General features: G+C 44.6%; 1 protein-coding gene across 4 annotated transcripts in view; it reads right to left on the bottom strand.

Annotated features, from left to right (window-relative positions):
- Positions 1-12794, bottom strand: part of cdk14 (cyclin-dependent kinase 14) — a 776296-nt gene that overhangs the window by 410185 nt on the left and 353317 nt on the right. For all 4 annotated transcript variants that reach the window (XM_038797927.1, XM_038797929.1, XM_038797930.1 and 1 more), the window contains one exon: positions 9008-9070. In XM_038797927.1, the coding sequence (XP_038653855.1) occupies positions 9008-9070 (63 nt within the window). The remainder of the gene's footprint in view (positions 1-9007; positions 9071-12794) is intronic.

Genomic DNA, 12794 nt, shown 5'->3' on the forward strand with positions numbered 1-12794 from the left:
AATTTTCTGGCAGTCCAATCAATAGGTTTTGGGTCAGTTGACAGGTAGATTATATGTTACAATAGTTGCAGCTGCTCCCATGATGAATGACAACCTTAATTTCCTTTTGATCTTTGTAGCATGGGAACATGGCTGATAATTGACAAAACCAACATCAATGTTTCATTCATATTGCCACCAAGATTTCCACGTCAACTCTTCATGGAAAGAAATAACAGCATCAAACAACTTCCATTTATATAACACCATTCACATCTTTAGAGTACCCCAAAGCACTTCACATCAAACATGATGCTTTTACAAGTATATTCACTGCTGTTATATAGTCAAATATGGCAGCTAAATCACATCCAGCAAGGTCTCATAATAAGATTAATCTGTTTTCCTAGGCTCAGAGTAAACGGAGGCTATTTGGTCCATAACACCTATACTACCATCTATACTACCTCATTGAATGACTAATCCAATTAGTCTCCATAGCTCTCTTGACCCATAACCCTGTATTTTTGCTTTTAAGTACATATTCAACTCCTTTTAACATTTCTTCCATCACCCTTTCAGGTAATAAATCCAGGTCTTGACAATTTGCTGGGCAAATACGCATTATCCCTTCAGTAGTTACCCATTTTGCACACACATTTATTTCCACATGTCAAAACATTTAACCTTCCCATTGCCTGGGACTTGCCAAATAAAACTACTAAAAATGAATATTCTTCCAGTTATTATTCACAACTTTTTTCTATTCTTGCAAGTCATATTCCTATTTAAATATCAAAACCTATACTATAACCCTGCTTGCTTTTGTTCGCATACTGTATTGGATATCAGGCTGTCTTCATGTGAGAAAGCTATTGAAAGTATTGAACCATATCAATTCTTCTAGTTGTTCATGCAGTAAATACAATGCAATTTTCAACACATCATGTGCAAAGTGACAATCATAGGTGCATTGCAAACGTCATTTAAATATTTTGAAGTCCCATTTTGACTTTACACAAATGTAATAGGAGGTAATATTAGCTATAGGTCAACAGAGCAGAGAGTTTCCGTTTCTCCTCAGCTGCTGCAATGTATGGCAACATTTGCCCATATGACAGTCACAAGCAACTAGATTCTAATCAATGAAGAATCTTTGGCAGTTCTCCACTTCCCTCAGGGGCACACACTGTCCTTAACAAACAAATATAGAACAAGCTGATTCATAATTGGCCTCAGAATCTCTTTCTTGGAAACCAAGACAATTAGAAAAGACTTCGGTTTGCGGCTAATCTATTTAACTGGCACACACGAGAGAAAAAAGTTTTGAACTATACAATTTTCATCTTTTGAAAGGGCAAATTAGCCAATATTAGATAAAATGTCACACTGGAATATTTATCATGTTTGTCTTCATTCCCACCCTAGATCTTTTGATGCTACAAAAGTACTTACTTTCCATTATCCAGAATCCAGTATAACTGTAACCTCATTTATCTCTCCCTGTCTCATGTTGCTATGTAATTTTGGAGGAATGAACAGCAGAATAATTAGCAATATCTGGCTCATAGTTAACCATCATGTCCAGTGTAACTTTAATAATTAGGGTGGACTGTAAGCACCCACTCCCACAATAGTACTTCCTTTAAATGTATGAGAAGTCAGTCTTTATACCAGGGGTGGGCAAACTACGGCCCGCGGGCCGCATGCGGCCCGCCAAAGGTATTTCTGCGGCCCACCAAGTCATTAAAAAAAAAAAAAAAAAATTTTTTTTAAAAATTTTTTTTTTTTTTTTTTTTTAATTTTTTTTTAAAGGTTAATGGGTGGGGGGGCTGTTGGGTTACTTACTGGTATAGGGTGGATACGTTGACTTGAGTAGGGTGATCATTGCTTGGCACAACATCGAGGGCCGAAGGGCCTGTTCTGTGCTGTACTGTTCTATGTTCTATATGAGGCGCCCAGAATCATAACCGGGTGACGTAATTATTTTACTTAATATACTATGCGGCCCTTTGTGAATTGTGAATTTCTGAATGCGGCCCTTGCACGGAAAAGTTTGCCCACCCCTGCTTTATACAGTTTCATAATCCGTAACAAATAAAAGTCACTATGGTTTTGTGCTACAATCCTATTAACTCAGCTCCTGTTACTCACTCTTCACCAAACTGCAATAACAGAGGCAAAAATAAAAGTACACTCCAGGGTATGGTTTATGCCACTGTTAATTATTTAGCACAAATTGTAAACGTATTCAGCTTTCAATAGGAGTTGCAAATTTCCTTATGGAACATTTAAGGCTCCTCAATGATCCAGGATGTTTACCAACTGAATAATTGACTGAAAGTATCAGTTCAAGCTCCAATATGTGTTACAGCAGATTTGGGAGAAGTACAGTCCATGGGCTAACTCATCCGGTGCAGAGGAGCTTCAAATCCAGCCCATGCAGAGCCGATTAATACAGCATATGCCAAGTAGGCATGCACGACTGCTCTTGGAACCTGCCCAACTGGCAGGGAGAAAATGAAAACAAAATGCTGATCTGGAGAGCTTCACAGAAAAGTTTTGAAGACCAAGGTAAGCTGAAGGTGCCAATGATCAGAAGAGCTGGAGGCGAGGTTCTTGGCAAGTATGGCAGACACGTTTGAGACTGTTATGCGGAAGTGTATTGGAAACAACACAATTTACATGTACATGCAAGATTCATTTTTAAGTTTACTGAAGTTTAGATTTTTTGTGGGTTTTGCAAGTATTTCAATTATAAATCCAAAACTTCAATTTACTTTACACTTTGGTGTTAATATTCTATGAAAGGTCAAGACACCTCTTACATTATTTTACTTCTTCTATTTTTTTCATTCCCTCACTGAAGGTGCTATTTCTTTTGGAATCCTGGTGCCGTGGTGCTGGCGGTCCAGAATTTGAATGGGAACCTACAGGTCTACATTGGCAGAGCACTGCAAGGACACACTGATGCCTTGGTCTAGGAATAATAATAATAATAATAACTTGTCACAAGTAGGCTTCAATGAAGTTACTGTGAAAAGCCCCTAGTCACCACATTCCGGCGCCTGGTCGGGGAGGCTGGTACGGGAATTGAACCCGCGCTGGCCTTGTTCTGCATTACAAATTACAAGCCAGCTGTCTTAGCCCACTGTGCTGGGAGAAACTCACCAGGATCACTGCACCTGGTGCAACGAGAAAAATACAGTATGGCTTCCTTCGAAAGCAAGCCCATTTTAGCAGACAGTAAACACAAGCAGATGAAACTGCAAACCAGCAACTCAGCAACTTGGGCAGCATGGTAGCACAAGTGGATAACACTGTGGGCTTCACCGCGCCAGGGTCCCAAGTTCGATTCCCCGCTGGGTCACTGTCTGTGCGGAGTCTGTACGTTTCTCTCCCCCCCCCCCTCCCCCCCCCGTGTCTGTGGGGGTTTCCTCCGGATGCTCTGATTTCCTCCCACAGTCCAAAGAGGTGCAGGTTAGGTGGATTGGCCATGATAAATGGCCCATAGTAAACAAAAAGGTTAGATGGGGTTATTGGGTTGAGGGGATAGGGTGGAAGTGAGGGCTTAAGTGTGTCGGTGCAGACTCGATGGGCCGAATGGCCTCCTTCTGCACTGTACATTCTGTGTTCTATGTTCAACTGAAGTTCAATCTGCAGTATCCGCTTCTAATTGCAGCATAACCTTCCAGGCACAAACTGGCGTTAGCAGTCACCTCTGTACTCACCAGAACCCTATAAAAAATGGTAGGTGAGGAACATGGTCACCTTCACCTCAAAGGATAAACAAGAAGCATGGTAATAGATTGGAGAGTGCCACAGTGCACCTGTCATTTGTTTAAGTTCTATCAACTTCTAAAATTCTAAATTCCTATCACCACATTTACAATGGTGCCAGGGATGTGGAACTTCCGTGGAGAGATGAGAAAAACTGGCATTGTTCTTATTAGCACAGAGGAAATTAATGGTAATTTTAGGAAAGGTAATAAAATTCATCAAGGGTATCGTTTAGGCAACTATGAGCAAGGGTAGCAGAAGGCAGCACAGTAGCACAGTTAGCACTGTTGCTTCACAGCATGAGGGACCAGTGTTTTATTCCCAGGGGCCACAGTCCAAAGATGTGCAGGTTAGGTGGATTGGCCATGCTAAAATTGCCCTTAGTGTCCAAAGAAAATGGTTAGGTGTGGTTACTGGGTTATGAGTATAGTAGAGAAGTGCAGGCTTAAATAGGGTGCTCTTTCAAAGGGTTGGTGCAGACTCAATGGGCCAAATGGCCTCCTTCTGCACTAGAAATGTTATGGTCTCACGATCAGCAAGCAGAGGACACATGCCAGAGGTAGCTGCCAAAAAAATGTGCTCTACAATTCTGCTGGAGATCAAGGGACTGAAATATTGAAGTATGAATGTTGCTACATGCAATGAGTCACAAGAAATGCATGTTAGAAGGCCTCCACAAACAATCCAGGTTTAACATTTTGAGATGGGCATCTCTGGGATTAGTGGTTTATGTATTTCCAAAAGTAAGAGTTCCTTCCCTTCCTGCCAGAGGTGCAGCAAGGTTTAGATTTTTAGAAGACCATAAGGCATAGGGGCAGAAGTAGGCCATTCAGCCCATTGAGTCTGCTTCACCGGTCAATGAAATTGTGACTGATCCGATGCGATAATCCTCAATGCTACTGTACAGCCTTATCTCCATAACCCTTGATTCCCTTACTGATATAAAATCTCAACCTTGAATATACTTAATGACCCAGCCTCTACAGCCCTCTGCAGTAAAGATTTACTCTGCAGTAAATCCGCTGTCGAGTGCCCCAGCAGCCCATAATTCACCCATACCCACCATCACAGTTTCCGAAGTCAGATCGGCCTTCCTGAAAGTGAACCCACGGAAGGCGATGGGCCCGGACAGGATCCCTGGTCGTGCACTCAGAGCCTGCGCATACCAGTTGGCAGAGGTATTCACAGACATCTTTAACCTATCCCTACTCCACTCCGAGGTCCCCACCTGCTTCAAGAAGACCACCATCATACCGGTACCAAAGAAGAACCAGGCAACATGCCTCAATGACTACCGCCCGGTGGCCCTGACATCAGTTGTAATGAAGTGCTTCAAGAGGCTGATCATGAAGCGCATCACCTCCATACTCCCGGAACGCCTTGACCCACTTCAATTCGCATACCGTCACAACTGGTCCACATCAGACGCCATTTCCCTGGCCCTACACTCATCCCTAGAGCATCTCGAAAACAAGGACTCCTACATCAGACTCCTATTTATTGACTACAGCTCCGTCTTCAACACCATAATCCCAGCCAAGCTCATATCAAATCTCCAAAACCTAGGACTTGTCTCTCCACTCTGCAACTGGATCCTTGACTTTCTGACCAACAGACCACAAGCAGTAAGAATGAACACCAACACCTCCTCCACATTAGTCCTCAATAGTCCTCAATACCGGTGCCCCGCAAGGCTGCGTACTTAGCTCCCTACTCTACACCCTGTACACACACGACTGCGTGGAAAAACTTGGTTCCAACTCCATCTACAAGTTTGCTGACGATACGACCATAGTGGGCAGGATTTCGAATAATGACGAGTCCAAATACAGGAGAGAGATAGAGAACCTAGTGGAGTGGTGTAACGACAACAACCTCTCCCTCAATGCCAGCAAAACTGAAGAGCTGGCCATCGACTTCAGGAAGCATAGTACTGTACACACCCCTGTCAGCATCAACGGAGCCGAGGTAGAGATGGTGAGCAGTTTCAAATTCCTAGGGGTGCACATCACCAAAAATCTGTCCTGGTCCACTCACGTCGACGCTATCACCAAGAAAGCACAACAGCGCCTATACTTCCTCAGGAAGCTAAGGAAATTCGGCATGTCCACATTAACCCTCACCAACTTTGACAGATGCACTATAGAAAGCATCCTATCGGGCTGCATCACAACCTGGTATGGCAACTGCTCGGCCCAGGACCGCAAGGAACTTCAAAGAGTCGCGAATACCGCCCAGTCCATCACATGAACCTGCCTCCCATCCATCCATCCATCTACACCTCCCGCTGCCGGGGGAAAGCGGGCAGCATAATCAAGGATCCCTCCCTCCCACCCGGCTTACTCACTTTTCCAACTTCTTCCATCGGGCCGGAGATACAGAAGTCTGAGAACACGCACGAACAGACTCAAAAACAGCTTCTTCCCCACTGTCACCAGACTCCTAAATGACCCTCTTATTGACTGACCTAATTAACACTACACCCTGTATGCTTCAACCGATGCCAATGCTTATGTAGTTACATTGTATATCTTGTGTTGCCCTATTATGTATTCTCATGTATTTTCTTGAATTTTGTTTAATTCCCTTTTCTTCCATGTACTGAATGATCTGTTGAGCTGCTTGCAGAAAAATACTTTTCACTGTACCTCGGTACACGTGACAATAAACAAATCTAATCCAATCCAATCTAATCCAATCTAATCCAATCCAATAAAGAAATCCACTGATTGAGCAGCATGGTAGCATAGTGGTTAGCACTATGGCTTCACAGCGCCAGGGTCCCAAGTTTGATTCCCGGCTTGGGTCACTGCCTGTGTGAAGTCAGCACGTTCTCCCAGTGTGTGCGTGGGTTTCCTCCGTGTGCTCCAGTTTCCTCCCACAGTCCAAAGATGTGCAGAGTTAGGTGGATTGTCTGTGCGAAATTGCCCTTACTGTCCAAAAAATGGTTAGGTGGAGGCGTGGGGATGGGGTGGAGGCGTGGGGATGGGGTGGAGGCGTGGGGATGGGGTGGAGGCGTGGGGATGGGGTGGAGGCGTGGGGATGGGGTGGAGGCGTGGGGATGGGGTGGAGGCGTAGGGATGGGGTGGAGGCGTGGGGATGGGGTGGAGGCGTGGGGATGGGGTGGAGGCGTGGGGATGGGGTGGAGGCGTGGGGATGGGGTGGAGGCGTGGGGATGGGGTGGAGGCGTGGGGATGGGGTCAGGGCCGGCTCAAGGCACCGGCAACACGGGCAGTCGCCCGGGGCGCCATGTGCTAGGGGGCGCCAAAGACTCGGGTCCCGCGCATGCGCAGTTGGGCCGGTGCCAACCAGCGCATGCGCGGTGGCCGCCCTCCCCCAGGGCGCCCCCCCCTCGCTCCGCCCCCCGCTCGGTCCGCTCCCCCCCCCCCCCCCCCCTCGGTCCGCTCCCCCCCCCCTCGGTCCGCTCCCCCGGTCCGCCCCCGCTCGGTCCGCCCCCGCTCGGTCCGCTCCCCCGGTCCGCCCCCGTTCGGTCCGCTCCCCCCTCGGGTCCCCACCCGCCCGCCCCCCCCCCCCCCGGGTCCCCGCCACGCCCCCCTGGTCCCCACCCCCCCTCCTCTCGGGCCCCCCCCGCCCCCCCTCTCGGCCCCGCCCCCCCCCTCTCGGCCCCGCCCCCCCCTCTCGGCCCCCCCCCCCCCAAGGGCGCCGAAGTTCAGCTTGCCCGGGGCGCCAGCAACCCTAGGGCCGGCGTGGGGATGGGGTGGAGGCGTGGGGATAGGGTGGGGGCGTGGGGATAGGGTGGAGGCGTGGGGATAGGGTGGAGGCGTGGGGATAGGGTGGAGGCGTGGGGATAGGGTGGAGGCGTGGGGATAGGGTGGAGGCGTGGGGATAGGGTGGAGGCGTGGGGATAGGGTGGAGGCGTGGGGATAGGGTGGAGGCGTGGGGATAGGGTGGAGGCGTGGGGATAGGGTGGAGGCGTGGAGATAGGGTGGAGGCGTGGAGATAGGGTGGAGGCGTGGGGATCGGGTGGAGGCGTGGGGATCGGGTGGAGGCGTGGGGATCGGGTGGGGGCGTGGGGATCGGGTGGGGGCGTGGGGATCGGGTGGCGGCGTGGGGATCGGGTGGCGGCGTGGGGATCGGGTGGAGGCGTGGGGATAGGGTGGAGGCGTGGGGATAGGGTGGAGGCGTGGGGATAGGGGGAGGCGTGGGGATAGGGGAGGCGTGGGGATAGGGTGGAGGCGTGGGGATCGGGTGGAGGCGTGGGGATCGGGTGGAGGCGTGGGGATCGGGTGGAGGCGTGGGGATAGGGTGGAGGCGTGGGGATAGGGTGGAGGCGTGGGGATAGGGTGGAGGCGTGGGGATCGGGTGGAGGCGTGGGGATAGGGTGGAGGTGTGGGCTTGGGTAGGGTGCTCTTTTCCAAGCGTGGGTGCAGACTCGATGGGCGAATGGCCTCCTTCTGCAAGTAAATTCTTTGATCTATCATTTACTAACCTCAGAAAATAAATTCATCTGTTTTAAATTGGTAACCCCTTATTTTGAGATTATGCCCTCCAGCCCTAGATTCTTTCATAAGAGCAAATAACCTTTCAGCATCTACACTGCCAAATCCCTGAGAATCCTATAGGACTCAATAAGGTTGGTGCTCATTTTTCTAAACTTCAATGGGTACAGGCACAACCTACTCAAACTCCCCTCATAAGAAAAGGTCAGACTGCAGGCTGCATCCGAAGAGGGAGAAAACAACTGACATCGGAATTTGGTATGATTTTAAGATGTAAAAGAGAGTTTATCTACTGTGTTCTTCACCTTAAGCCAAGAGGGCATAAAAAAGGCATAAGTTTGGGTTTCATAATTGTATGTAACGTATCATTCTGATGTTTGTATAATTCTTAATGTAGGATGCATGTTTATTTGTACCAAAATAAAAAATTATAATAATGTTCATTTCTTAAGCACTTACGGCTGCCCCCTCACCCCCCGCCAAACGCCCCCACCCCATGAAACTTCCTTTCCCAGGTGTGACCCTCCAGCCAAAACGTTTGCCCACCCCATGCTACAATAACCCATTTTGCTCAGATTGTGTTATGGACACAACCGGCCTCAGCACTCCAGGGGCTGTAGGGAAAGGAAACAATTTATATTCTCAATCCCATTCACTGCGGATGTGGAGAGCAGACAGATTGGGCTTTTCTGTGACACACAAGTGTCAAATGGTCTGCTAATGCTCACAGCCAAAAAAAGTAAACACTTATGTCATCAGTCCTATAATTAAGAAGTTGCAATTCTTACCTTCACATTATCTGGAAGAAGTCCCCCCGGGTGTTTATCCATGTACTGACATAAATCTGTATGCTAGAATAAGGAGAAAAAGGAAATAATTGTTTTAGATTTAATAGCCATTTGGTCATTTGACTGTTCCAGCTTATTTGAAATACAGTTTATGCCTGACTTTTCTTAGTATTTAACTAGTTTTTGTAACTATTCAATAAAATGAGGCATATTTATTTATCAACCCTTATAGGATCTTCAACTTTATGCACCTATCAAAAGGTCCTGAAGGCTATCAGGTAATCTGGATAAGTCACACAGACTCGAAACGTTAACTTTGTTCTCTCTCCACAGATGTTGCCAGACCTGCTGAGATTTTCCAGCATTTTTTGCTTTTATTTCAGACTTCGAGCATACACAGGATCTTTAATTCAAGTAATCTTACATCTATTGTATTTCATTGCATTCAGTTATGAAATATTTGAACAGCAAAGGAAAATGTCCCAAATACATGGTTTCAAATTACACACTTTGCATAAGGAATATATGAGGAAATCTTAACTTCTGCCACAATGTCTTTTAAAGAAAATGAGAATTGAAACCAAACTGATTATTCTCCCTAAAAGAAATTGAAAGCAAAGGGGCAGCACGGTTGAGCAATGTTTAGCACTGCTGCCTCATGGCGCCAATGACCCAGGTTCGATCCTGGCTCCAGGTCACGGTCTGTGTGAAGTTTGCACATTCTCCCCGTGTCTGCGTGGATCTCACCCCCACAGCCAAAAAGATGTGCAGGGTTGACCACACTAAATTGTCCCTCAGTTGGGAAAAAAATAATTGGGTCCTCTAACTTTATTTTAAAAAAAGAGAGCAAGGCCATTAAGTATCAGCTTTGCACTGTAGAAACCAGAAACAGTTTAGGTCTGTCCTAATCAACAACAGAGCAATATTATTACGTGGCACTCTGGTCAAACCATTCTGGCTACATTCAGGAAAGACACATGAAAGAAATCTATTGCAACAAACACCCCAATTTTGCAATATTTGAATATATACCTTTGTCATGTTTTAGTTTCTTACAGGAAGTACTGTGGAATCAACAAAATGTGCAAATAGACCCCAGTTCCGATTTAAATAACTGGTTAAAGATGTAAAGCTGTAAATTACACAACAGAAATGAAGACAATTGTAATGTAAAAGCTTACAACCATACAATTTAGGGACAGATTCTCAAAAGGTAATTTTGGAAGGAGTTTTGTTACAGCTTATGAATCTCATTGTGATAAAACCAAACTAAAATTAACTGACTTTTCAAAAGCTCCTAGTATTTTAAAGAAATGCAAATTATTTTCTACATTTGTCACAGTTTTATCAGTTCTATTTCAACGATTTTTCTACACATGCAAAAACATCTCAATTATAAAAAATATGATCCAGGAAGTTCTGTAACTGAGACTATCAGGTTTGTTATGAATTTCTATAAGTTATGTAGTGAAACTAGATTTGGTATAATAAACTGATGTTACAAAGAACCACAGCACTTATTTCCATCCAAAAATGAGATTCAATTTAACTGCACAGGAGACACTTAGAAAAGGTATTTCTTGGAACCAAAGGCACCCAAACACAAACCAAACTTTTTCATTTTCCAAATACACCACTCCTCTGTGCAGTTGGCACGTAACAAATGGTATTAATCATAATTACCACACGAGCTACGAGTCAAATGAGGGGAATTGTCTCTTTGAAATGGGTTTTTGATTTTGCTATTAAAAAACCATGGTTTGGCTCGGGTAGATTGATTTAGAATAAAAGGAACTTTGTTTTCTCAGATTCTTGAATGCTTAATATAATGGCAATTGTGACATGATATTTGATATTGGCACATTTTTCCAGAACAATGGAAATCCATGTTCATAGGGTAATGGGCATATTACCAGCAATGACTTCACATGCATGAGGTTATGGAGTAACAGATGATAAAATTATTTCTTAAAAAATTATAAATACTCCAATTAGTGAAGGCTGTTATTTCCATAATTACATGTCAAAAGCTAATGTAAAAATAGTCCATTATACATGATTTGTTCTTTTAGCCGCTGCATTAATGAGAAGGCAAACCATTTCCATTACTTTTAAAAAACAACAATAAATCAGGATTTTGGTGACTGGAAAGGGAATATTTCATACATAATCTTAACTTAATTATTTTGTGTTAATTATGAGATAATATGTGTGTCTTTAAAAGGTTATGAAGGTTATCAATGAATTTCACTTCTATGCTGTTCTATAAAATATTGACAATTTGTCCTAAATGACCTTGGGTCATTACCTTTTACAAAATGCTGCACAAATATAATTTATTTACATCAGTAACATTAAGAGAACACCAAAGGAACTGTTCATACATTGGAAACTGTGCAGAGAGCTACCTTTGCTGGAGCCTTGTGGAAAGGCTGACAAAACTTAGTTTTTTCAGCCATGATGGGAGGTTTTTAAGTGATGACCTTAAGAGATTTATAAAATTGCAAATTGTATATAAAAGTTAAACCTAGAGATTACTTTAAGTTCACTGTGGGAAAGGACCATGTGCCACAGGCTCCAACTAATAAAAGTCAAATTTAGAAAGATTTTCCTTTCAGAGGCGTTACATGAAATAGATTTTCGTAGTGGGTATTAAAAAAAGGAATAATTTTCAAGCAATAAACCTTGCAATAAGGGACTGGATTCTTTCTGCATGGATAAATTAAGACAGCATGAATTTTCACCCTTGTGTAATCATCTTCAGAACTTGGGCAGAATTGAAAAGGGAGCAATATAAATAAAGTATGTCATTTGCTATTCACGCTTACTCATTTTTCTGATGCATTGTGCTTTTCTCAATCTGCATGCATTCTGCTTCAAAGTAGTTCTCTAGCTAAAACCAATACAATGGAATGCAGGTCTTCTAAGCATTTCCACGAGTTCTCCCAATGTACACACAATGTTCAGAGTTTTCTTTGCTCAGGTCAATGAGGTGTATTGCTCGAGTCACTTACGTAGTGCTACATGATGACAGTACTGCTGCTAAACTTTCCCACACCTGTTAGTACTGGCAGTCAACTCCATGTTTATTGGCTGCAAAATGTAGAATAGCAATCAGTAATCACCTCCCTGAATCACTCCCTCACGGCTGCTTTTAATACATTCTCCAATTAGGTTGAAGCTGGTTCCAACAGAGAGATCCAACCCATCAGCAACAGATGGTACTACCGTGTGTATGAAGCCCAGTGACAGCTCAACACAGTCCATCTAATAAGCTCTATTAAAGCACAGGCCCACCGCACTCAGTATTACAGATAATTCACGAGGGACAGGGAGAATGTAATTTCTCTTTCTTACACCTGCTTCCCTTCAACTCTCCTAGTCCTGACCATGAATGTCCTGTGCTGCACCATATGTTTCCTCATCCAAATAACTATACACTTGTCACAAAATGTCTGCACGCGTGATGATGCTTGCTTAAAATGTGTATGGTGATGGTTGTGATTACATTTAATTATCCTCACTGGACGTATGCTGCGGAACACTTGGGTTTTCCTCACAATGTAAACATGAGAGGAGATATTAGAATACACTGTACACTTGCCAGTTATTACATTGTTATTATATGAACTATAAAGCACCTGAGCACACTGTATAAGCATATGCTGATAAACACACAAGTGTGAATATACACTTAATTTGGGGCATACCAGATGTCCAAAATCATCAACCCCCTTTCCCTGTTTTCCCCATCAATTTTACAGTTCCGTATCCAAGTGAAGCTAAT

Source organism: Scyliorhinus canicula, chromosome 5, assembly GCF_902713615.1.
Source record: "Scyliorhinus canicula chromosome 5, sScyCan1.1, whole genome shotgun sequence".
Lineage (NCBI taxonomy): Eukaryota > Metazoa > Chordata > Chondrichthyes > Carcharhiniformes > Scyliorhinidae > Scyliorhinus > Scyliorhinus canicula.